Below are 27,254 nucleotides of genomic sequence, written 5' to 3'. Positions count from 1 at the left end.
AAAATTTAATTTATGGTTCCTCATAAGTTTCCATTATAGCTATTTAAAAAGAAATGTCACGAGAAACCTTTTTTTATATTAGTACCTATTTGCAGTTCAAATTTTGACAAAATTAGATTTTTAAATAAACAAGCTATTTTGTAGTTAAAAATATTATTTATGGATATTTAACACATTTACGTATATTATTTTATTTTACTATATACACAATGATACTTACAAAATATTTAGATAAATTTTAAGTAACTTCTTTTATGTATCCACAACCCTATTAATCTCGTTATATGTAGTAAGTACTAAGTAGGTAAAAGCTAATAACAATAATATTAAATACATAGGTAGTGTTATAATAATTAATAATACAATAAATGTGATGTTTTCAGTTAAAATTAGTTTATTCTACCATATCTATTACTATAGTCTATAATAGTAAAATAAATAAATTAAGTTTATACTTTACTTAAAATTGTTAAAATTGTTCTTCGTATAGATTCATTATAATTGTCGTTAAATTTAAGTTCAACTCCATTTACATTTAGTTACTCAATTGCGAGATACACTCGAAACCTACTGTACAACATAACGATTTTCTAGATTTTTCTTACTTTCTTCGACAGAGACAATAATTTAATAATGACGCATTTTTCATAAAGTACCTACTTGTTGTTTAATATCAATACGTCAACTTATAGCAATATAAAAATAACTATTATCAACTATAAGAGCTATAATATTATACTTTTAGTTTGTACCTATAAATACGGCGAATAAAATAAAACTTGGTTAATTACTTTTTTTTTCATTTTTTATTTTAAAATCAATTTAACTAACGATTGCCACAATATACTGTACAATTTAATGACCGACTGTTAAATTCAACGTCTAATGTAGTTTTTGCACGTAAACTCAACTTACTCGTGGTGTACAATATGGTGACTCGCGTGATAAACACTACGTAGATAGTATAATTAATTAAAACGAATTAGGCCGTTGACACAGATGTGTACGCACGTGTTTTGTCGTGAATTATTGTAATCTTCACTAGGAATACTGGAGTGTCCGCTTCATCTATATATTATATTATACCGTGTGTATCTATAACCTCTTACATCTCCATCTTACTGTGGTGTAATGAAATTGCGAAATGTACCTGCATTATGTATTAAAAAAAGCCTTAAATTCTAATCAAATTTAAGATAAAAATGTTATTTACGATTTGCTCAACTAAATGTATTTATTTTTCGAAGTGATAAAGAACCGTTTACTGTTTTCACGTATTGCGCAGTCAAACACGGAATTTCGACTATAGAAATACAGTAATCCTTTATTTTTTTTCCCATGTGTTTTATAATTAACAATTGACAATTATAACATTGTCAAATCTTTATTATAAAATAAATACCTTTATGATTTTATAACAGCTATTAAAAAATAATAAAATATGATCTATAATATTCATAAATGGATTATGATGTACCTGTGCCACTTGTATAAATAAATTATAAGCATTTTAAATTTCCCATTATATTCTCATTAATATATAATTTATAAAAATATTTTTTTACACCTTAAACCATTTTTCTTTCATAAAAAATATATAATCTTCCTGATGAAAACTATAGGGTTCACAATCTGCTAAAAAAAGACGTACAGACGCTAAAATATTTTTGAGATTTATATATTATAAGTGTACCTATAACAACGTTGTATGTTTAAAAGTCGTTTTTTGCTTTATAATTTTCATGAGCGCATAAAATTATAAAATAACATTATTTTAATCGATTATTATTTAATTACGCTAAAAGCAATTTTAGTTAAATAATCTCAGAGTTGTAGTGGTATTTTAATATAGGAATAGAGGCTAACCTACCTATACTAACGCACGACTGTTCTCTTGAGAATTTCGGGAACTACTGTGGTTCAATATAATATAGATTAGGTCGTCTGTCGTCTCTCGGAAAATTCAAATATTTGTTCAAAGGACGGTGATCAAACACTCGCACTATATTATGTATATACAGAGTGAATAAAAGGTATGGTATCCGGTGTATAGGTAATTATATCCAGTGGAGCATTTACATTGTAAATATATAATATAATATATTATTATGGATGCATTATTATTTAAAATTATGGAATTTCTTTGATTAAACATATTTTAAAAAATATAAAAAATATCGTTATTTCTAAAGTTTGTTAAACAGTTTTAAAACGAATAATTGATAGGCAACACAATTTTTGAGATTAAATTATTAAATCAATACATTATGACTAAGTAGATATTATAGTAGAAATTTGTGAAGTTGGATGAGTTGATTTTTTATTAGCTGGAGAACATTTTTAAAAACAAATAGGCTCGAATAGTGTTATATACTTACCTATGTAAAATAAATTACAAATAAATCCTAATTACCTAGCTATTAAAAAAAATAAAATTGTTAAAACAATACTTATAATAATTAGATAAGCACGATTCAATTTAGAATTATAACAAAAGGCTTTCTAGTAAAATTATACCGTGTCGTAGTTTGTTATTTTGTCTTAAGTTTTCTACCAAAATGTACGATTATAGAAATCTCATTAGTATAATTCATTGATTTTATAAAGACATATTAAATGAGTGGAGAAAAAATGAAAAAAGAAACATTCAAATCTCTAAAGACGACAGACAGTCTATTGCAGGTTATAATATAATACGGCCAAGATTATCATAACACCATACACAGAAATTTTAGCAATTGGTATATTGGCGTGATACTTCGATGTCAATACTCAGTATAATATAATATGTCATGTCGAATGCAAAAAATGCGGGACTGGTTAAAAAAAAAAATCAAATCGAGAAACCTATAGATGGCTATATTTTGTTAGAAAATAATTGGTTGGAATGTAGAAAATCGAAAAACATTATTTTCTGAACCGTATTTATTCTGCAGTTTAGAACTGTATTCGTTTGGAAATACATTATGTCGGAAAAGTATTTATCCGGAGACGTAGGTATCTATTTAGTGTTTCGTTTCGAAAACGCGTGCGTTTTGAATTTAAACCGTTCCAAATATTATTTTGGAATCGTATTTTATAGTAGTTCAGAAACGTACTTGGTCGGAAAAATATTTGTTCGGAATTGTGTACCGTGACTCGATAATATGTAAATTTCCAACGAAATATTTTCCACGAAAAAATAATTCCGAGAAAAAAGGGTTCCGTGTTTTCGTGTAGTCCTGTCTCCAGTTTAATATATAGTATTATAGTTCTGACAACATATTATTATATACTCGTATTATGTTGGAATATTGTCCATATTATCACTGTGTTTTCAAACGGGACATTTTTCAAAGAAATTACGATTCTCAATAGACAATTATCCAACTTATTATGCGCGCCCAAACGGTCACCACCACCGCACTAAACTGCAGTGACGATAGCGGCGGCGTTAGTTGAGGCTCACACACACACACACACACACAGACACTCACAAACATATTATAAAAAGTCGGTGTGTGTAAGTGTACTTATTAATAGCAGTCCTGTAACAGAGATATTTTGACGTCATCTTCCGAACGAGCGTTTCTTAAATTTTTTCATCTCGTCCCCCGCCACGCGGTATCCCAGCCACCGCCGTCACAGCAATCGTCCCCCCCTGTTGCATTTTTGTCCGTCCGCAGCGCATCGCTATCGCCGCCGGTGCAGTGCGTTACGCGTCGCCCGTGTCGTTGGTGTTTTTTGTTCAGTGCTTACGATTTATCGTTATTGCATTTAGATACAGTGCGAAATTCAAGCCATTCTCGCGACCGTATGATAAATGTCGACGGGAAAACGAGAGTTGTCGTCGCGATCGTAAGACAATAAATCAGTAACAATAATAATAATATAATCAATTACCGTCGTCGCGTCGTTTGCCAGACCGCCAAAGGGCAATCTCATTGTTTAGTGTGCGTCTGCCGCCGCCGTCGCCGCCGTAACACCGTCAGTGCATCGCGATCGCGTAGTTGCAGCCGGCGTCGAGTGCGTTTTACCGGCGTACCAGTTACCGGGTATAAGCGCGTTAACGTCCATAAGTAACCGAGAGCCGAGCGCGATTTCGCGCCCGCGCAGCACCGACCGCTGAAGTTGCATACTAATCATCATTACGATACGGTGACAGTGAACGTCCGAGTACATCTGCGTATTTCCAGACTTTGCGGAGACCGGTTCACACGCGGCACGAATCATGTTCGTTGACGTGCTCAAACGATACTTGCTGATCGTGTGGAACTTCTTCTTCGGACAGGTAAGCACACGACGTATCATTACACGATTTATTTATTTATTTAATTGTTTTACAACCAGCCCTCCTCCGCTTATTGTTTCGTCGTCGATAATTAATTTACAGTGAGTCTTGGTGGACGAATTTCTGAGCGTTTGTTCAAAACTACTGACATTTTTATAATTTAAGAACAGTAATAATAAAAATAATACGGTTGTTGAAGTTTTAAGTTTCATCGTTGTATTTAGCGGTGGAGACGGACGATCGATCGTCGTCGGAATCGGATTTCCACCGGCTGTGCGTTGTGCGCGGGTACGGGGAGTGGGCACCATATGTGTTCGTTTACAAATAAAGCAAAAGCACGATTAATACAGGTATAATATAGACAGGTAGGCGGGTCTAGGTACGACGGTCCTATGTTGCATTTTATTCTTTTTTTTGTCCACCGTAGCATATATAGGTATAATATTATTATCGCCTAACGACTCGCAGCCGATTGCGATTTGATATGGTGTGACGCGATTATCTCTGTTGATCGATCGTTCGAAATCCGTCACCGTTATTGCACGAGGTCGAGTTCAAGGTTTCCGTATTGCGACGGCCGTGTAACTACCGATGTTTTAGACATATTGTAATATAACAATAAAATGATATTGGATTGAAATATTATTAAATTAAAATCGAAAACGATAATATCTGTGCATGGGGTGAGGCGTATGATAATATTATTACTTATATCAGTATTCAGTATACAAAAAACACAGAGCGCCAGACATATGACGCGCCTGATTGCGACACAATCTCTATTTATAAACGTTTCTATTTTGTGTCGTAGAGCTCCGTCGCCGGTTTTTATTATAGAACGTGAAATTCGGCAACGCACATGGGGCAACGACATTTTACAGTCTTTTTTCACGCCGTCCCGCAAGTACGATCAGAATAATAATAATATGGTCGTTATTGATCATTTATCATTAATTAAATTTATCGTTCCCGTTCGAATTCGAATTATCGACACATTCTAAAACAATATGAACAAAACACGTCTCAGAGATGATCTTATAATCGTGATTATAAATTAATATGCACAATTATATATTACATTATTGCCTAGGTATTCATTATACCTAATATAAATTAAAATTATTATTATTCTACTATAGTTTTTATCGTCGCACTGAGTTTGTGTGTGTCTAATATTATCACGTTTGTGCTTTACGACAACGAGACCGTTTAAGCTGTTACGCAATCGACGGTAAAGGCAAGTCGTTAAATATAGACGTAGGTACTATGTGCACCGTGCAATGTTACACAATCGGCGCCGTGTTTGAACCGATACGCTTTATATTCATATTATGTATAGATGTCTGAAGAACATACCCATGTACGGATGTGTACGTACTCATGATTAATCTTTCGAATTATCGCTGAAAACGATCAGTTTTCAAGTCGGAAATCTTAAAATCGATTTTTAGTGTTTATCAAAACATACTTTGGAATTTATTAATTTATCTCGCCCAAAAGCCATTTTTCCACATATTAAATCAACTTTTTTAAGTATATGGTTAGAATAGCGGAAAAGAAAAAAATAGATAATATGTACGTACGCACGGTTGTCAATCAGTTTAAAATAAATGTTAGTTCGGAGTCCATTGTATGTAATATACCCTAAGAATATAATGGGAATTTGGTGTAAAAAGACGTCCAAGGTTCTAATTTTATCAATTTTTATCAAAATTACAAGGATTCTCTATACGGACTGTTTTTGTTATTTTTTGTATAAAATTATGAATAATAGAACTGGTCGTTTGTCATTAAGACAATATCGTAAAGACTTATCTTTTTAATATAATCTTTCTACTATCCGTATACTTATTAAAGTACTGTAATGTAACACTATTACAGTACTTACCATAGATATACGATTAAACATTAAACCCATCCCCAAAATTGTTTCATACAAATCATATAGTTCGCAGCCGTTACAGTTACGCGTTATTCAGCACATTTTGGTATGTTTGCACGCAAAATTCGCGCAAGTCCATTTCTTACTTTAGCTTTGAGCCATTTATATTTACCGATTTCCTAGCTCTGCGGTGGCCAACGCGCTGCGATTGGCGTCCGAACCGACATACGTGATTGTGCACTATGTATTATTAGGCTATTAGCTCCATGTATCCGAATAGTAATGGATAGCGCGAGATATTTTCGTTCTCTCGTCTGTTCGTCACTCGTGTTCGCATCTACGAGTTGCGTGACTCACGATATTATATAAGTATATTACCCGTAATATTATTATTTACGGCGTACACCGACGCGTATTATAGTGCAGTGCAGTCTACATTATAGTCGCTGTGTCGTCCTTGAGTTGAACACACGCAGGTGACGGCGGCGAATTGGCGAAACTTCTCCCGAAAAAAATTCGTCAAGGTTGTGGTGTGCCATCGATTCGCTAACCGTCAAATATGAACACATCTGCTGTATTATTATATATAATATATATATACCTACGGACCTACAATCTACGTACATAGCATATTATATTATTATATGTATAATACATACAACGCTCCTCAATAAAACCGCAATAATTATCATTTGTAATATTATAATGCACCGTCTTCAGATTAAAGCTATTGCCGTTACCGCGTGTCGCTCACCTGTATACAATCGAAAATAGTTGTATCGTGATTCATATTTTTTCGATTGTCCACTGCGTACAATTGTCTCTGAGTCGTGGGTTTTGTATACGTAACAAAATCTTTATTTCAGACACACTATGTGTCGTTACGCCTACGCACATAATATAATTTTACATATTATACAGCGTGTACGCATTCTCCAAGGTCCCACTAAATATTTCGGATGGGCAACCTCGTATTGAAATGTCGTTAAGAGGAGGAGGTTATTGGAATACTATTTGTTTTTAGATATTTTTGAATTTCAACCTTTCTACAGCGGGTGCCGTATCATATGTATCCCTTTTAAGTGGTAAAGCTTTTAATTTGTCGATAGATTCGGAGATTTGTCTCATAGTATGTTTAATATAACAACCTGCAGGGGGTCCATAACTTAAGTTGATCAAAATAATATTTATTACAAAAATAATTTTTTTTCTAGTTTATACCATGAATTATATTTTGGATAACGTTTTCCGACAATTTTTTAATCAGTGCATTTTATTAAACGATCTATACGATATAAAAAAAAAAATCATTTTTAAGATTAACAAAAAAATCAATTCAAAATTAAACCAAAATAAATATGCTAATTAAAAATATTAGGTATTATTGTTAAACGAATGTTTAATTTAATATTCATTACGGATATATAATATATTTTTTGTTAATCGAGAATATCATATTTTTTTTTATATAACTCAACTTGTCAATTTAGTTTTTCAAAAAGATATTTTTCAGGTTCTCGACCATTATTTTATAATTCAACTATTGGACGTATATACTATTCTCACTGCTAGCTGTTGTACAATATTCGCTTTTCGCATTACTATATATTTATGTGTAGCTAAATAGTAAATTATAATTATTAAACGTTGAATAGGTGCAATATAATTATTATGTTGCTATTATTATTTTGACAATTCTACAAACGCTGTTGTTAATAATATTGTTATACACCCATTCTTACTATAACAAGTAACTACTTATTACTTATTGTGCATCTATATTATAACTATTATTGAAGACAATTAACATGACTCCATTTACCATTACGAGGGCCAGTATAGGGTTCTAATTATAGCTTAATGATGATAGTACTATCAGTAGAATAGTAGTTCCGCAAACTTTGTACAATTGTACACTGCTATTGTGAGAAGGTGGAAGAGTGACGAGATTGCATTACATGCACTAGACATAATCATATTATTTTATTTCTATTATCTGGACGTAAATATTATTCCGGTGTGACACCGTATGATTAATATTAATTATTATTTATTAGTTTATCACATGATCATTGTAAACATTATACCTATATTGATGTAGTATTTTTCGATATTCTGAATTCCGATCCGATTAAATCTCTGGCGCGTCCATGTGTCGTGTAATACTCGATAGCACGTTGATATCTATAGGCTATAGTACCTACTTATATATTATTTTAACCTTGTGTTGTACAAATATTAAATTATGCACTCATTTAAAAATCGAGGCTGGAAAATTCGATGAATAATTTTATTTCGTTTAATTGCATTTAAGTTCTACGTTTATGTATATATATATATATAAAGTTTATATGTGTATATAGTAAATTATGTTGAAAAAAAATTGACTAACTTAAATTAAATTAATTTCCTTTGCATATGGGTGATTTTGTGATTTGTTTAGTGAATAGTGGTAATGTAACTTTCAACTTCCAAGTGACACATTTATCAAGAATGTCTATAACGAAACTAATAATTAAAAAACTTAATTAAATTCAAAATTAACTGATTTTGTGTCGAGTCAAAGTTATTCTTAACTTAACTCGTTAATACTTTATGCCCGGCCTCGATATCAATACCTCCCGTTCCTGTTTTCCTATATATATATAATATATCATATTATATAGGAATATATTTTTAAATATACGTACTTACCGCTCTGCGCACAAATGTCAACGATCGACACAGATATTGAAAAATCCAAGTAATAATATTTATCGTGCGCCGTTTAATCATCGTGTTTATTGTGTTTACGCGATGAATTATTTTTCCGGTCCCGATCATCATCAGCACGATAGTGATTATAGACGATATGTCACTATTCATTAACTTACTGTATTCTAACTGTGTAATAATTGAAATTGAAATAATATAGATACATATTAAAGTATTTTTTCCGAAAAACGAGTAGGTAGGTAAATATTTTTTTTTTTTACTTATATTATAATTGTAATATTTTGCCAGATGCTTCGTAATTATAATATGTATTTGAAACGCTGTTCGAATCCGATTGTATAATAATAATAATAATAATAATAATAATACGTACAAGAACAATCGAGATTCGTGTCGTGCGTGTACTGTAGGTATACAGTACACTATACAGCAGCGATTACAAATAATAATTATCCACGTTCGATGTTACTGTTGAAATGTAAAAACGTTTACCTTGTAAGCATACGCGTTTTATTTAATTTTATATTTTGAATTTATATACAAATGTTTCAGGTTATGTATGTATATATATATATATTATTATTATACATTTCGACAAATTAAATATATTACATATTATTTATATCGATTCTTGTTCCTTATTCCTAATACCACCATAGGTTATAGGACATTAGGTTAGGAATATTTGCTTACTGTGGGACTGACTGAATGAGTTACAGAAAGGTCGTTATTTTTTACGTTATTTAACATTCAGTGCACGTACCTACTGTATTAGTATATATATATATATATATATATGAATGTAATATGTATTATACTGTAATTTATAACATATTGTTCAACGTTAAAGCTTATCGTATACGCATTTAGATTGTTGGGTGACACGTTACGAAAAAATATTATATTATTTTCTATTATTGCGATTTATAATCATTTCCTTATATGAAAAATACCTATAATAATTAGCGACGCCAAACAGGTATAATATAATACAGTATCGGTCTTAAATCTTCATATTATTTGAGGTATTTACACAACCATCGGTAAGAAAAATAATTTATTTAAATGGGGAAAAGAAAAATATAAATAAATGTTATTTGTATTTGTTGCTTACAAGCACCTATCTTTCTGGCATGTCCGCACCGATTCTCATGAAAGGCTTAACTTTTTATTCTCAAACTATATAATAGTACAAAATATATCGAACGATTCACTAATCATGCTTTATTTATATTAATTTTAATAACTTGGAAACTACTTGATTGAATTTTGAATCAGATGCACTGAAATTTTCAAAAAAAAAAAAAAATGTTTTTAATTTGTATAAAATATCCGAATAATTGAAAATATAATCCTTAAATATTTCAAAAATCAAAATTTGATTCAGATTTACAGGGATGAGAATACTAGGTGAATTAGGATCGCTCTGCGATTTATAGTCAGTAATCCGGAGTTATTGTTCTATTTTTGAACGGATCTCTTTAGCTGCGAGAAATCACTTGTTTTACTAAGTAATACCTACCCTTTTCTCACATACAAATCGTTCACGATTCATGCGTGTACAACTACGCTATATTTACACCACGACCTTGCTATACCCACTTGATTAAACGGGCACTCTTCATATAGATGTATAGGTTGTATACGCGTTGGCGTAAAAGGAAGTTTCGATTTTTTTCATCACTTTCATATTATTAATATGGCGTGTACTAGCTCCAGCGGGCAGTCATCTGTCACGCCCACTCGAAAAAAATAGTCCTGGTTTTCAATTTCCGTTCTTACCGCGACAATGTAAATTATATAATTTGCTGGAGAATTTACTCAGTATAAAGATATCCGACAGGTTGATTCAAAAAAATTAGAATAATATAATGTATCCATCGTCGTGCATGGTGCAATTAATAATTTGGAAATGATTAACGATTATATTATAATTTACGTGCGTATACAATTAGGTGTATGTGTATTTGCAGTAACACGTAGAGTACCCAAATTGGGAATATAGAAATTACGAATAGTAAGTAATTTGCGCGTAGTATATCATATAGGTATACGATAAATAAATATTATTTTATTCTTAGTAAAATTTTGATAATACGAAAATGTTAATAACTTACATTTTAACCTTATCTCTTGAAATTATTTAAATTATATTTGAATTAATTTACAACCCAAAGAATACAAGTAAAATTAATTTTTATATCTTATTTGCTATTTGAATTTTGAGTAGTCGACGAGACTTGACTAAACTTCATTTAATGATGACACACGATTAACATATTATAATAAAATAGTTCTATCATTATTGTTGCGTCATTTATTTGACCCAATTATTGATCTCGTCCGGTTTCGTATTATTCGTCGTACCAATTTCAAAGTCCACTCATTAAAGTCGTAACATCATATAATAATATCGCTTTGTATATTGTATAATTATATATATATACATAATGTATTTCTACAATTATGTATACTTAAATTAGAATTAAAAGTCTTTTGCTTATATTTCATCGTTCGATTAGGTTTTATTTCAATATTATATTTCCTACTTAGTAGTCCCAAGTTCATTTAATATTGATTCGTTAAATACCTATAATTATTGTTAATAGTTTTCTGGTCTTAATTTTTTCATTTAATAACTATTTATGATTTATAATTAAATAATTGGGTTAAAATGAAAACAATAATAGGCGTATACATTTAATTACCTAATACGTAAAATACGTTAAACGTATATGCTAATGTTAAATGTTACAAATAGTTGTTGTTATAGATACCTTAAATATTATTTTACAAATTAACTTAGTGTTATCTATTCAAGACAAAAAATTGCAATTGAGTAAATTAAATATTATATTTGAACTACTTAAACTTAACTAAATAAACTTAACTATACATCTAATTTTTACTTTTGAAAATTATAAGCATTGTTTTATTTGGTTTATAATATACTTGTATATTATACATATATCCTTTTTTTGAAATAACAAAAAGTTTTACAATATTCTTGTTATAAATTCTTAAATATAAACAATAGTTTATTTATGCTTAAGATTTAACTACCTCCTAGGTACCTATCTAAAAAAAAAAAGATTGTGTTGTAAAACATAATATTAATTATAAGTCCGGGCATTTTTCCAACGAACACATATGTTAATTTTTAAAGTTAAGAATAATTTATTAATGTATAGCCTGTAATAAATGCCTACTTGAGATTTTTGGCATCCGTTTTACTCGTCCATGTGGTGCAGCTGTCACATTATTTTTTATTCTTTGCACAATTCAATCTTAGTAAAACTATTTCCGATTAAAAAATACATGAATTTGTTCTATTTGCAGGTCTCTACAGAATCCATAAAAGACAGTCCGTCCAGCTCTGAGGACCAACCAACAGTTTTGGCTGATGTAGTTCCGCCTGTCGATGATGGTAGCAATGACATTAATATCGAAAACAAAGACGATGAAGATGAGGATATCGAAGAGATTTTCAATAACGAAGATGAAGAAGACGAAGAAGAAGATGATGAATTGGAATTAGAAGACGAAGATGAAGTTGAAGAGGATGAAAAAGCAGCGATTGTACCTAAAAAACCTGAAAGTAAAGTTGTAACAAATGACGCACCTACTAAACCCAGCGTTCCGGCCAACAAAATTGAAGAGGTCAAGGTACCGGACGTGTTGCCTAAGCCGAAAGACGAAATAAAAAACCCCGAGCCGCCAAAGGTCCCGGAAAAAACCACTGGTGAAAAAGAAAAGCTTAAAAATGATATCTATAACGCAAAAAAGTCAGAGACTCCCGCCAAGTTAAAGCCTGAATTTGAGGCGGGCGAGAGGGAAGAAATTCCCCTCACCAAACCTGTGGTATCTGAAAAGGACGCGTCCAAGTTCAAGTCGTCGGAGTTTGAAATAATCGAGAGGGAAGACAGAGACGTGCCACCATCAAAGCCAAAGGCTGAGTTCGAAATCGCCGAGAGAGGAACAGCGGTGAAACCAGTGCTGCCGCCGCCGCCACCTCCATCGTCGACGTCGATGACGATTAAAAGTGACCCGGCCACCGTTCCGGATCCAGCCAAAGACAACATTAGTCGGCCGGAAGTAAAAGTTGATAGTGATGACAAAAAAGCACTGAAACCGGCGGCGCCAGAAAATAAGATCGCGGCCCACGTGAAATTTCAAAAAGACGACGTCAACGAGAATTCGGGCAAAGGCCATGTGCCGGCGGTGGACTTTGCGACACTGGAAAAAGATGAAACGGTCGTCAAACCGCCGGTAGTGACAACAGGTAATGCCGCCGCCGGAGATGCAGTCGAAGATTTTTTGTCAGCCGAACAGGCGCACGGCGGTCAACTCCTGCACCGCCACCACGAATCCATTCAAGACCAACAGCTGTAAGTCGTCGTCGTCGTTGCCGCCGCCTTCGGTTAGGCTTTTGGCCTCGACCCGTCGTCGTCGTCGTCATACTATAATAATAATAATAATAATAATAATAACAACATTTTTATTTGAGTAGTAGTCATTGTATAATAATATTGTTATTATTACTGTTGCTGTTACTGCTGCCGCTGCTATATATTAATATAATATGGTATTACATAATGTATTGTACGCGGAGAGCTTATTTTTTTATAATAATAATAATAATGTAGATGTCGGTTTTATAATAATATATATTTTATCCTAACTATTGCGTACATCTAATATTTAATATAGATATATATATATAAATAGATATAAGTAATGTTATCGAAAGATTTATAATTTTATTTGTGTAAAACAATTTAGAAAAAAAAGAAAAAACTGACGAATTTATATATTAAAAAAAAAATTAAATATTGTGTTTTTATTTGAATAACATTTTTTTTTTTTTTACTAATAACTCGCTTTAATTAGTTGTATTTAGAATTTATATATATAGGATATATATCATTTTTATTAATCGAATGGCGCGGTCACCGAATTACTATTTCTGTTTTTTATGGTCCTGTTTGATTGAAATTTAATGACCTGTACTAGCTAAAGGCCAATGAACTGAACAAACATATTATCTGAGTTTGTGGTGTGCAGATATACAATAGTATAGTACAAAATAGTCAACGAGTATTCTATAAACAGGGACGCCGGGACATTAAACTTTTTTTTTCAATTTATTAAGTTATAATGTAATTTTAATATCCAGAACGAACGTAATAACAATTCACATTATAACTAAATATTGTATAAGTAATTATGAAAAGAATGCATTTTTTGTTTGTATTCTACACGCTATTTAAATAAATATGTTGAATACAACAAAAAAAGATTCTTTTGAATAAACAGCACAAGTATTTCAATTAGGTATTCAGATTTGAGTCTTGATTTTTCTCACCCACTGTAGATGTGATTAAACCAGTTCAAATTATATTTTTTTGAACGATTAAACATATAGTTTAATTTTATAATAATTTGTTTTAGATGGAAAAATTGATAATATTTTTAACCCGGGATATATAAATTTAAGCAGCCTTGAATAAATCTTCTTTTTATTTTTAAATATTCTGTGGTAGGTATATTTATGTAAAAATAATATTATTCTATTTCATATTTTAACTTTAAATTATAAAGTAACAAATAATAGAGTATACATTTGTTATAATACATAAATTAATTTAAGATTTAAAATGTTATAATTAAATATATAGCAAACGTATAATGTTTTACAAATTAATATGATTATTTCGAAGGGTTTACATTTGATTTTCAATACCTTCATCAGAATTTATATTAACTATTGAATATATATTTTTTAATGGAATAAGTTATATTAGCGTATAAAAACTTCTAATTCACGATTACAATAAAATATTCGAAAGCTACGTTTTAAAGTAAATATTTAAGCAAGTGTAGCATAAAAAGTTCAAAAAATGTAAATAATAGTCTAGTATATTACCTGCGTTGGTAAGCAATTATAAAAATATAGGTATTTAAATGCAATTATGCAAATGTTAATTGTTGATATGCATCGTCGTAAAGCTTAATATACTTCATTAGTTCTATATGTTTACTTCACATGCATTTTTATAAATAAAAGTATTATAAATTATCAATAAAATATTTTTCGCAGTTTTCGGGCTTTAGATATATTCATGTGTTTATAATATTGATTAGGGATTTGCCATTAGCTAGATTAGATTATCAATGAATAATTTACAGAAAACAAAAACAAAAATTTTTTTAAATATTTTTGTAAACCCTTTTGAGAAGGCGTGTGTATATTTTTCTTTACATTATTGCGCAGTTTATTATTTGTATGTGTCTATATTGTCGCTTTCGCAGTTTCACCTATGTGCATGCTAATAAAGACCGAGGTCGAATGCAGCTACAATCGTCGTCGTTTGAATTTGTCTATAGTAGCTATACTAACACTATAATATTATACTATACATATAATATTATTATGTTATAGGTAAACTTAATACGTTGAGGACGAAGAATATTGCAGTATTTAGAAATTTAGGTTATATACTAATGTATAGGTATATTAATAAATATATGGTATTTTATGTAAACTAACACGAGTAACATGAATGATGTATATTTGATGATTAATTTAATGCATAACTCTCACGATTTAAAAATTATATTTTTAAAAACATTTATTTTACATTAACTCAACTAGAGTTACAAAATCATATTTTTGAAATGGATTTATATATTTTAAGTTTTTCCTTTTTTTTTAAAAAAAAAAGAACATACATTTTTTATTTTATTTTCTTAAGCATAATAATATTCGGAGTATTCTTGTACATAAAAATTAAATTTAGGTATAGCAGTTAATGAGTATAATCTTATGACTTAATGAGTGTTAATTAAATGAGTGGTGTTTGGTGGTTCAACATATTTTGTAGGATGCTCCTGTAAACTGAAATCTACTCATATCAAAATTTAAAAAAAATTGCTAGGCGCTTTGTTCGCTAACACTTATGTTTATTCCTTGAAAACCAACAATTACAAATTTAATTATTATTTTATTAAACATTAAATTTATTGGATTTGTTTAGATTTTATATTTTTATAGGATTTATAATCGTTCAAGTATAAATTTCTATGTAGTTTATTTAGCAAAAATAAATAAACTAAATTAATTTGTTTTATTAAATTTTACGTCATAATTATAATAGTTATATTATACATATAATTATATTAAATAATAGTATTATCGATTTCTCAAAAATAAATTCCAATAACACAATGAAAATATAAAAACTATGTGTTTTGACAAAAATTGTGATGTGGGTATGTGATACTAATTATATTTAATCAGTACCGGATTTAATGTAAAAGGACCAGACAACAAAGACATAAAAACGACAAAGAGCCCAATAAAATAACTTCTCAAGGGTACTGCAATATTTTCGCTTTTTAGTTTTTTATGTATTAAATTAAATTACCTCAGTTATAATTCAATTATATAGGAATTAACAAGAAATTAATTTGGTAGGTGATTGTTTATAAAATTCAAAATAAAAAGTAACTAAATAACTTTATTTTAAGTGAAATATTGCTATTGATAGAAAACTTTTAGATAACAATAAGCAAAGATGAATAATAAAAAAAATGTATTAACACTACTTGGCTGTAAAGTTTTTTCTTCGTTTGTTCTTGCTGTAAATTACGAGTATGTACCATTTTCAAATAAAATTTTTAAAATCAAAGCATGAGATATCAAAATAGGTTAACACCATCACGACCGCATGATATACCCAAATTGGGTATCCTTATAAAAAAACTTGCATTTTATAAATTTGTAAATTAAATTAAACGCGATCTAGTGGAGATATTCAAAAACCAATGATACCAAATGATAAAGAAAAATGTGCTGAATAAAACTGTGCAAATTTTATGGTTGTTAGAATGACCCCCGCATCTGGAAACCCTATACATTTAAATATACAGCGTGTCAACTATACTTGACATCGGGTTTTTCTAAGATGCACCGTGTCAACTATAGTTGACACGCGGTCGTGAACGTGTTAAAAATAAATCATTTTTTAAATCAACACATAGGTCATAGATTGTCTACACTTGAAAAAAACGCGTGGGTTTGAGATTTAGTTAATTAATAATTAGTAGTAATTAGTCATTATCACAGTAAAATAGTAAATTGTTGGTATAACCGATAATTTCGGTTCACTCTAATCAAATTCCGATCTGAATTTGAGTTAAAGTTGCAAAAAATGATGAAGAACTGATTTCAGGGACCTACGTGGTCAAGACTCCGCGAATTTTCACTGTCCGAGCATAATGATAATTGATAGTAACAATATTATCATTGATCATAACACTCATAACAAATAATAATCACTTAACAGCTGTCTGTGTTGTAAAGACATTTTCTATAATATAAAAAAACAAATGATTTAATTTATTTATAATTTATAATACATAACATACCATAATCTTATTCAATGTTTTTTATGTACCTCTGCGGCTCTGCATAAAATTTAAATACAATTAGGTTTGTTGAAATTTATGGATTTTCAGGACTTTTAGTTTTCACTACTTTTCCTATCTGTCGTGTATATTACTTGGAATTTCTTGTTCAAGGTTTATTTTCCAATTATGTTTTTGAGTGTTAAAACTCGTCACAGAGCACATTCAATGTAAAACGATAACTGCTATTTTTGGATTATTTATACGAAAATCTTTGAGTGTTACCGTCCGTTTCAAAATGTAACTAAATCAATTGTGCAATGTTGTCGCAACTTTCCCTAGAAAGTTCGCCAATCGATTTAAGTCATAATATTATTATGTATTTAATGATAATAGTGATTACAATTCAATATTGCGCGACAAGGATTTATACTAGATTTTATTTATTTGTTTTTAAGGGACTACAGTGATTCCGGCGAAGAGCTATCAGACGACGACATTGAAATTGATTACGAGGACGACGAGGACGACGAAGAAGTGGTAGAAGTGAAGCCGCTGCCGCCCGTCGCTCGTAGCGTTTATAAAAAGAACGACTGAACCACCGCCGTGTTTTGTTTAGTCGTCTCGGCGAGCCATTGTATAAAAATAGTTAAAACACATATTTTTTTTCTTTTTATAATTGTAAATTAAATAAAAAAAAAAAAAAATTATACTCTAAATAATAATAGTACTACTTAATCATTATAATGGAAGTTCAAACGGTCGAAAAGAAACCCAATACCGGAAAACAAACAGTGACGGCGACTGAAGAGACGTCTTCAGTGGCTGAACGCACTAAAGAGGTAAATTATTATAAATACTAAGGTACACTGCACAATTATTATTAATATGATTTCGTTCTGTAACGATATGCCGCATCCGGTTTTTAAGTTTAAGGGGTGCTGTATAGGCAATTTAAACTATAAGTTGAAATATAATATTATAATTTAAAGAGCTGAATTCTGATTCTTTTTTATTTTTACTAAACTTAATTGAAATTCATAAATTTGTCAACGTATTTGTTAATATAAAAAATTAAAATACATTAATCAAGTCGGAATCGAGTTTGAAAGTAAGCGAAAATCCCGATCATGTATCTGGTATACTTGGGAACCAAGTGCACATATTATATATGCCGATATTATATTATCTTTGCCGTTCACATGGTAAAAATAACCATTTTGCGATTTTAAGAATTATATTGACGTAGACGATGTAGTGAAGTGATAAATATTATAAAAACAGATTTAAATTTAACGTGAAGTGTCCATAGGATTTATAAGGTAATTTTTTGATTTAATTTCAGTTATTGTTTTAAATAATTATAATCAAAATAGGTCATCTGCGATTTAACCATTTTTCAAATTTTTATTAATTAATTTTTTGGGTATTAAGTAATATACAAAATTCGAAAAAATTGTCTGGTTGATCCCATGCACACGTCAAGTTAAATTAAAATCTGTCTTATAAAATTATCATAATAATATTATATTGATTGCACTGATTGATGCGGTATGTGTAGTTTTTACTATGTTACACACGTGAACGACAATTAATACAACAAATATCGATACCCCATCCTCTCATTTAACTGACTCTGACTGTGTAAGACATAATCTATACTATAGCCTATAGGTCAATCACTTTTAACATTTTTAACAATACTAATAATTTGTTTTAGCGTCTGTCCCATGTGAACATTGTGCGTCGTAGTGATCATCTTATTTTGTCGAACGATTAAAAATACAAAAATAAAACAGTGATTGTCGTGGAAACCTCTTGGTAGGATTACTATAATCATGCATCATATTATTATTGTTTTTTCATTATAAGTGGAACGACATGGAAAGGTAATATTGAAGCGGATATGGACGTGTTTACAAAATTTTAAACATGCATTCACACATTGTTCGGATCCGAAAATAAAAGTACTTAATAACAATATGTATATATATATATATATATATATAACAACAGTATATATAGTTTCACAAAAACCAAAGACAAGGTTAAAAGAGAACACAAAACGAACGATTATTAAATAAATCAATAGGAATGATATTACGTATACTCATTTTCAATATAAATATATATATATTTAATACGTGGCGAAAATAATACAATACAACGCGTGGTATAATAAAACAGAATATTATCTTCTTCTTATTTTATTTTTATTTTTTATCATTGTTTAAAAATCAAATTTTTTGATTGCTTTTGTTATTTTCCCCGTTCGCACGAATAAATTACAGTAATTTCAGATAACCGGGTGATCTCAATTATTATTATAATAACATCCAAAAGTTTATTTACGACGAAAACGCATATTATTTTGATTTGTTTTGTATACGCTAACTTATTGTCTCGCTCCCGAGTTTTACGAGATACCACTGTACATAATGTACACCAGAGTGAACACGTTGCATTGAATCGTTCCTTAAAAATATAGTCAAAATGTATTACCAAACGAAAAACACAAAACAAATTCACAAATTGTTCAAATGGGTTCCGAAATATTAAATCATCTTATACGCGAGTGGTATACTTACCATTAACTCTCTCGAATTTAAATTTAAATGGAACTATCCGAGAGGATGACCGTGTAAACCGTTAGTGCGGTAGCAATTGGTGCTCAACCGTATATAAAAAAAATATGTTATTCCAGTTTCTTACATTATCGGGGTGCTTATGACACATACAATATCTCCTTACCTATACTGTATATACCTGTATTTTATGTGGTGGGACATCGCTATTATGCAATGACGCATGTAAAATAAAATATTTAAATATTGTTTTCTGTTTTCATATTACTCATATGCGTGACTAATTATCTATTTAATTCTAATAATTATCTATAAACCGATGAATGAAAAACAAGTTCCGTAATAATGTAATATATTATATTATACCACCAATACCACTCGACGTAGGTCACACGTTGTAACTTTCAGTGTAAGCGGTTCTCCACCTATTATTGGCGTTGTGACCTATGAGTTTTATTTGTTTATTATTATTGCTATGTAGTCCAAATGTTTTTAAAGTGATTCTAAAATTTACGGCGCTCCAGACCTTTGGATGTTTGCTCATTATAATCATATAGTTGATGACCCAAAATGATAAGCGACCAATTGGTTTACAAGTTCGAAAATTATTGAATTTTCATGACACGTGTATAGTAATAATGCTTCGAGACTTATTGAAAACACTAAAAAAGTATTCATTGCAAACTCATAGCGTCTATAGTAGTAGTAATAATAATAATAATGTGGGCCATAATAATATAACTAACCTATTTTTCGAGTGTTTTCAGGTGGAAAAAATAATGACATTCCGATAGATTTAATACATAAACCTATATACATAAATAAACATGATATAATAGCATTTCAACGCGCGCAGGGTGGTGTCTTAGAGGTATACGAGGTGAAGCAATGAAAAAATATAAAATCGCCTATGGCGGCACTTTATACCCTTTTCGCATAAGCTTAAAAAAAAACCAACCCTGTGCAGTGTACTGTAAAGGGACGTTTCTATCACCCACCGCCAGCTCTGCGTCGGGGTGGCGTTTTCGGGTTTATCGCAGAACTGTAATATAGAAGTGCCGAATAAAGCGTCATCGCAGATGCCACTAAACCCAAATGTTGTGTACGTAATCGACCTTATATATTTATATATATTGTTGAATATCGTGGGAAAACAAGCGTTCGGTAAACCTGATCGCCGCCACTGCGTACGACAACATCGGTATAAATAACCCAATACGCGTACTTACATTTAATGGCTAAAAAATAGATCAAATGAATTTATATAGGGTGATTAACCACAAGCATGTTCACCCCGTATTTCTATTTTATAAAAGATTTATTCAAATTTTGATTTTAGATGTTTTTAAGTTTATTTAATGGTCATATTTTTAAATAATTGAGTACCAATACACTAAAATATATAATATATAATCAAATTTATAATATACCTTCACTTTTTATAATGAGAATATCTTGTGGCGATATTAACTTTATTTTTCAAATGATATCAAACTTTTTTTTTTGCAAATTGCTAAGAAGGTGATTTTTTTTTAAATGTCCATGTATTTAAATCAAAATTTGAGCGAGTGGTTTTTAATCAATATTTATTTATTTTTCAAAGTACTTTGAACATTAAACTTTGTCAAGTATAGTTTATCTAATAATAGGTATGTTCATTAATTTATCTTGTGAATTTATAAAGTTGTTACGTTTGTGTTTAAAATATTATATAAATATTAAATAGTCACTCGAAGGTAGAGGGTTTTTTGTTGTTCTTAGAGGTTATTTTGTTAATTTATTTTTATCGACTGGGTACCCATTCAAAAATTTGGTAGATGGAATTAACCGAGAACTTAATTTTATAACGTCCACTGGGAATATCCCGGATCACAAAAACGTCAAAGTTTTATGTCAAATGTAAATCGGATATGTCACATGTATTCTATGCTTCAGAAAACACACGATTATAATGATAGGTATTATAATATATTACCCGCATCACATTATAATATTATATTGTGCAACTTATTAATTATCTGGGTTAAAATTAAGTACTATTTCATAAATGTAGGTATTCATTATACATATTGAGTGAATAAAAAAACGATGTACAGATCTATTCACCAAAAACCTCATTCTAAATGTTTAATTTTAATTTTTGTAATTTTTAAGTTTATTTAAGGATCAAATTTTCGAATAATATAAGTACTTAGAAATATCCCGTTTATGCGTATAAAAAAATCTTTTTTTTTCCTGTAACCTTTTTATTTATTTTAAATTAAATTTCGGATGTATCTAAATTGGATTTCAAAAGAACTGTTTAAAATTATTTGACTTTTTTACTGACGATAATAAATTTATAATAGGTCTAATACGTTTAGAAAATAATTCCCATAATGGGACAATGATGTTTTTAATATTTAAAAATAATTAGGTATTATAATTTATTTTAATCTATAAATATAATATATATTATCATTTGTAAAAATTGTTTATCAATAATGTAGAATAAATTCTAGACCAAATTATACATTTATTTTTTATTTATTTTAAATGTATTATTAAAAAAAAAATCATTCTTAATAATTTATATACATTTTTGTAACTTAATACCTACAATAATATGCACCACACACAACACAGAATAAATGTTATTTTCTTTATCAAACTAAAAATGAATAGAATTTTTTTCATATATACGTCGTTTAAAATTGCACACTTACCAATTATAATCGCACATTTCATACTGTTCAAACCGCATACATTTTTTCTATCGCTTAAAAGGGAAATTCAAAAAGTTGATGACGATAATTCAAAACCACACACATTTGATTGGCAGTTATTTGGCAAAGTTAAACACTTATTGTTATTGATAAAATAATATTATGAGTAAAAATAATTCAATGTATGAAATCTTATATGTTATAGTTTTAATATTAATTAAAAATAACTGTATTTATAATTAATTCAGTGACTTTTAACGACGAGTATATTATTGTACTCCATAAATAAATTGTTACACCAATTTATTTCGGTTTTAAGTTCAAAGTTTTAGATCAAAAACTAAAGCCAATTGCTTTTTAAAAATACAAACTATTTATTTGAGTATTGAAAAAATAAACAAAGTTTTTTTTCGCCAAAACAAACAAATCTAACATCAACTATTAATTTAAAAGTTAAGCTTAGAAATCACTACAATGCGTTTAGGTATAAAATGTTTATTTAATAACCAAATTTACTTTTGGATTCATAATGTATTAGCCAACGCAATTATTAAACTTAAATGTATAATTTGAGTATTTTATTTAGGTTAGTACCTAACTTATATTTAGTATTGTAACTCATTAAATCTAAATTCGTGTTGGCTAACTGAAAAGAAAGTCCAAACAAATAAAATTACGCACATTATCTTATAGGAAAAAATTAAAAATATAATATATCTGTCATAATGACAACAAAATAATGTATTGAGTAATTCTTTAAGTATGCTTATCTCTGTCTCTATCTTCATTTTATCTTCTAATAATGGATTTATTTTAACTCTGTGTTTTGGAGATTTCAAATATATTTAAGACAATAATATTTTAAAATGTAAATTTCTAATTCTTTTTAAGGAGTCATTTAAAGTGGCATATATTTTTTCGAATAAGAACTGTCCATTTACTCCATTTTATTATAAATTGTTAATGAAGATGATTTTTATTTGAAAATGTAGAATAGATAAAAATTCTTTTGAGTGGTTTCTGGAATATTAAACTTCATGTTGTAAATGTAGTAGTCGATGATAATAGTTTTAAAAGATGTCGGAGCTATGCTCATTTGAAAAATATAATCATACATTTAACCTATTGCATGGTTATATTAAATTGGTTAAATAGTATACTTTAGTTTTTTGGTTAATCTGGCTGAACGGTGTGCGTGTGTTTTATAATCATACATTTTTTATTCGTTATTTAGTTTGGAGGATTTATGAAAGTATATATGGTTAACATACCATGTTAATATTTAAGTTAAATTTGACTAAAAGTGTGATGGACGGTAGGTAGTGTACTCTAGATAAATTATGCGCCTGCAGTAAAAGTAAAAAAAAAAAACAACGAAAAACAGCTCTATCATAATATCATATTTTCTTCTGTTTTTCATATAGCTATTTTTAATACTTAACAGAAATGATTCAATTGAATTTTGAAATTAAAAAACAATTTTTATTTTTTCTTAAGAAATGTCTTATCGAGACAACAATTGTATCTTGTTATATTCCAACTTAAACGTAATGCGAAAAAAATAATGTCAAAAATAGTATTTTCAATTTATTGATATTTTGGAAAATTTTTTCATTTGAACGTGGTTACTCTGTATCGTAGGTGACCAAAGACACGGCCAACTCGCATCTGGAGCAGAAAGCCAAGAGCGTGCAGTCAGAGGAATCGACCAAGTCGGTGTCCGAGACCGTGGAGAAGCTGGCCAACGGCGGCGTGAAAAAGAAGACGGTCATGTCATCGTCGCAACAGTTCTCGTCCGAGGAATCGTTCGAAGAGAGCTGGTCATCCACCGGGCCTGTCATCACCACTACCGTGACCAAGCAAATCGAACAATAACGACAATAATATATTTAATTTTATGTTTTATTATCACCTGTATTTTTAACAATCTTTCACGACGATGATTTACGGTACGACAGCGTGTGTGACGATGTAATATTATAATATGTTATATTGTATCTATAATAATGTGGTAATGATAAATATTGATCTCGCGGATAAAAGTGACGATCAATAATTTATTAATATTCATCATTTTTGTTCATAATATTGTAATATAATATTATACACGCGCGCGCGGTGTGCTGCTTGTCATTGTATCGCTATAACTATCTGTTTATAAATTTATAATATTGATAATGTACGTATATGTAATTTTTTTTTCTGTTTGTTTTCAACGCACTCAATCATTTTGGCCGGACATTATACAATACGATATTATACTATTGTCATATAATATAAGTACAGATATTTATTCGATGTTTTTATAAATAATTATTTAATCGATAATCGATTTCAGCCGTGCGTAAGTCCAGCCTCATCGATTCACAATATATTTTATCATACAGATGGCCTCTGGTTTAACTTGTTACACTATATAACTTAATTCATCACTATCGTAGGGTACTCTATAAATGGCAATCCGTGATTTACATTTGATAAACAAAGGATCGTTTGTCAAACACGAACCATATATATATATACATCTAATGTAGAAACAACGATCGTTTTATTTGTAGATAAGTATTTAAAGTTTGGATAAAACAAATAACGTGTCAAACGGGGGTGTCCCTGGCCCTATTTTGTATGCTTGCACTTCAACAATTACAATCAAGCATCAGCTGTCCCACTGTTTTATATATTTTACGTCAAAAAGTTTTTATAAAATAAAAATAATATTTTCAAATTTTGAATAAAATCAAAGGCATTATAAACATTATTAAAACATATTTAAAATGTTTTGAAAAACTCAAGTGCTCAAAATCGATTGATCCATTATAGGACGTTAAAATGTCGTCATCTCACCCCTTATTATAGTGTACATATAGGTAAATTAAATACTCGTACTTATTATACTTATATATTATTACGCATCAGTCGCAGTCGTCGTCACGGTGCTTTAAATTCCTCGTCGTCCATATATTCTACAATAATATGTAGTATATGGAGTTATCATAGATAACTGTACAAGCTACACATAATATTACGATGACATTTATAATATTGTTATGAAGGTAGGCGCGCGTATTGTGTGTCAATAGTCCATGCCCAGTAGGAATATAGATTTATATGTGCATACGAGCGCCGAATAGTAAATGACAATAACAAAAAAAAGTGTATACATTATTATTGTAACGACGGACAAAATATAACTGTACCCACATACACGCGAGCCTATGTCGTCCTCGGTCACACGAAACATTTTGAGTCCAAAAATAGGTTCTCGGAATTAATACTTATTACTAGGAATCGGAAGTTGATGCATTTTGCATTTGTTTTTGGAAATTTTTAGACGTTGCTCTCCTGACTACAAATGTATTTAATTAGTATGAGAATTTGAACAACTAATTTTTATTTTACATTTTTTTGCATTTTTGGTGTTAATTACATTTTAATTCATTTTTTGACATTTTTTGAGGTCTTTTTTAATGTTTTTAAGGTTATCAACTATCGAGCCCTACTTATTACATTGCGTATTAAAAAAAAATAAAAAATAAAAAAAAATAAAATATAAGAGTGTCTATACTGGTTCCATCATATTGTTCATATTGTAATATGTTATATTAAATATTTCCACTTAGTCAAAACACGCAAACATAGAATAATTTTAGTTGTAAAGTTTACCTGTTTTTAGAAAGTTTACACTTTATCCTTAGAATACATGTTTTAGACCTGCAATGTTTTGCATGAACGTGGACGATATTACGTAATCGGGATTCCTAAGCCCCCATCCCCCGTGAGGTGTTTGATAATACCCGTAGTGTCGAGAAGGTCGTAATATCAAACTGAATGATTTTTGTCTAGATAACAATTATTTAATTCATTTTTATATCACATAATGATTATCGTGTCATCTAGATAACCAAGAAAATGCATCTAAGATGACATATTCTACAATACACCTGTATACACCTATATACCCATACACATGAATTGATTTAAGTTTTTCACTATTTATTTTTTATTTTCATTAGTTAATTCATTATTTTTATTTTTGAAAAATGAAGTATAAACAAATAAAATGTACCTACTATGATTTTTAACACATAACACACACAAATAAATTTGTGTGTTAGTCACAGAGTCACACAATAACAGTTCCAACCTAACTAATATAACTATTTTATTATTTTTTTTTTTTTTAGAAGTACAGACAACTAGAATTAGTAGAATCTTAGTAGAAACCGGAAGCATGTATATATTTACTTTTAAATCATTATAAGAAGTTAATATACCAATATATCACCTATATAAGCGGGGAAACAACTAAAAAGAAGCTTAAAGTTTAAAGTTCCAAAAAATATAGGTAATAAAATATATATAATATATATTATACGTAAAAAAATGTGCACTCATTGTTTTTATTTTATTCTTTTGGATTTTTAAATTAAAAATCATTAAAGCCGGTACCCGTTAATTTATTTTCAAAAAGATAAATACATTTTTAATTTCCTGTATATAAATATTATATACCTACTACAAATTATTCTTACTTCATCAAACCATACGAGTTCGTCACTATATACACAGTTATACGTGTTTAGAGTTTTGATACCGTGGGTAAAGTTTTGATCTCCCCCCTCATTACATTTCTTCATTAATAATAATTGTCACCGACAGCTAATTGGATGCAAAAAGTTTGCAAAAAC

The 27,254-nt window shown here is 29.5% G+C and overlaps 2 protein-coding genes across 2 annotated transcripts; both read left to right on the top strand.

Annotated features, from left to right (window-relative positions):
• The first annotated feature begins 3,674 nt into the window (after positions 1 to 3,674).
• Positions 3,675 to 17,983, top strand: LOC113556195 (protein IWS1 homolog). The gene is made up of 3 exons (XM_026961004.1): positions 3,675 to 4,270; positions 12,207 to 13,255; positions 17,735 to 17,983. The coding sequence occupies exons 1-3, from the start codon at positions 4,211 to 4,213 to the stop codon at positions 17,871 to 17,873; spliced, it is 1,248 nt and encodes a 415-aa protein (XP_026816805.1). The 5' UTR covers positions 3,675 to 4,210; the 3' UTR covers positions 17,874 to 17,983.
• Positions 17,886 to 24,864, top strand: LOC113556196. The gene is made up of 2 exons (XM_026961005.1): positions 17,886 to 18,118; positions 24,208 to 24,864. The coding sequence occupies exons 1-2, from the start codon at positions 18,023 to 18,025 to the stop codon at positions 24,439 to 24,441; spliced, it is 330 nt and encodes a 109-aa protein (XP_026816806.1). The 5' UTR covers positions 17,886 to 18,022; the 3' UTR covers positions 24,442 to 24,864.
• Positions 24,865 to 27,254: the final 2,390 nt, after the last annotated feature.

The sequence above is a fragment of the Rhopalosiphum maidis genome, chromosome 4 (assembly GCF_003676215.2).
Source record: "Rhopalosiphum maidis isolate BTI-1 chromosome 4, ASM367621v3, whole genome shotgun sequence".
Taxonomy (NCBI): Eukaryota; Metazoa; Arthropoda; class Insecta; order Hemiptera; family Aphididae; genus Rhopalosiphum; species Rhopalosiphum maidis.
The sequence above is the reverse complement of the archived record's forward strand: the minus strand, read 5'-3'. Positions and strand labels throughout refer to the sequence as shown.

Excerpts from the sequence above, each read along its gene's own strand:
- LOC113556195 (XM_026961004.1), top strand. The coding sequence starts at position 4,211 with ATGTTCGTTGACGTGCTCAAACGATACTTGCTGATCGTGTGGAACTTC. Across the intron at positions 4,271-12,206 it reads GGAACTTCTTCTTCGGACAG|GTCTCTACAGAATCCATAAA; the intron begins GTAAGCACACGA and ends TTCTATTTGCAG. Across the intron at positions 13,256-17,734 it reads TCCATTCAAGACCAACAGCT|GGACTACAGTGATTCCGGCG; the intron begins GTAAGTCGTCGT and ends TTTGTTTTTAAG.
- LOC113556196 (XM_026961005.1), top strand. The coding sequence starts at position 18,023 with ATGGAAGTTCAAACGGTCGAAAAGAAACCCAATACCGGAAAACAAACA. Across the intron at positions 18,119-24,207 it reads TGGCTGAACGCACTAAAGAG|GTGACCAAAGACACGGCCAA; the intron begins GTAAATTATTAT and ends TCTGTATCGTAG.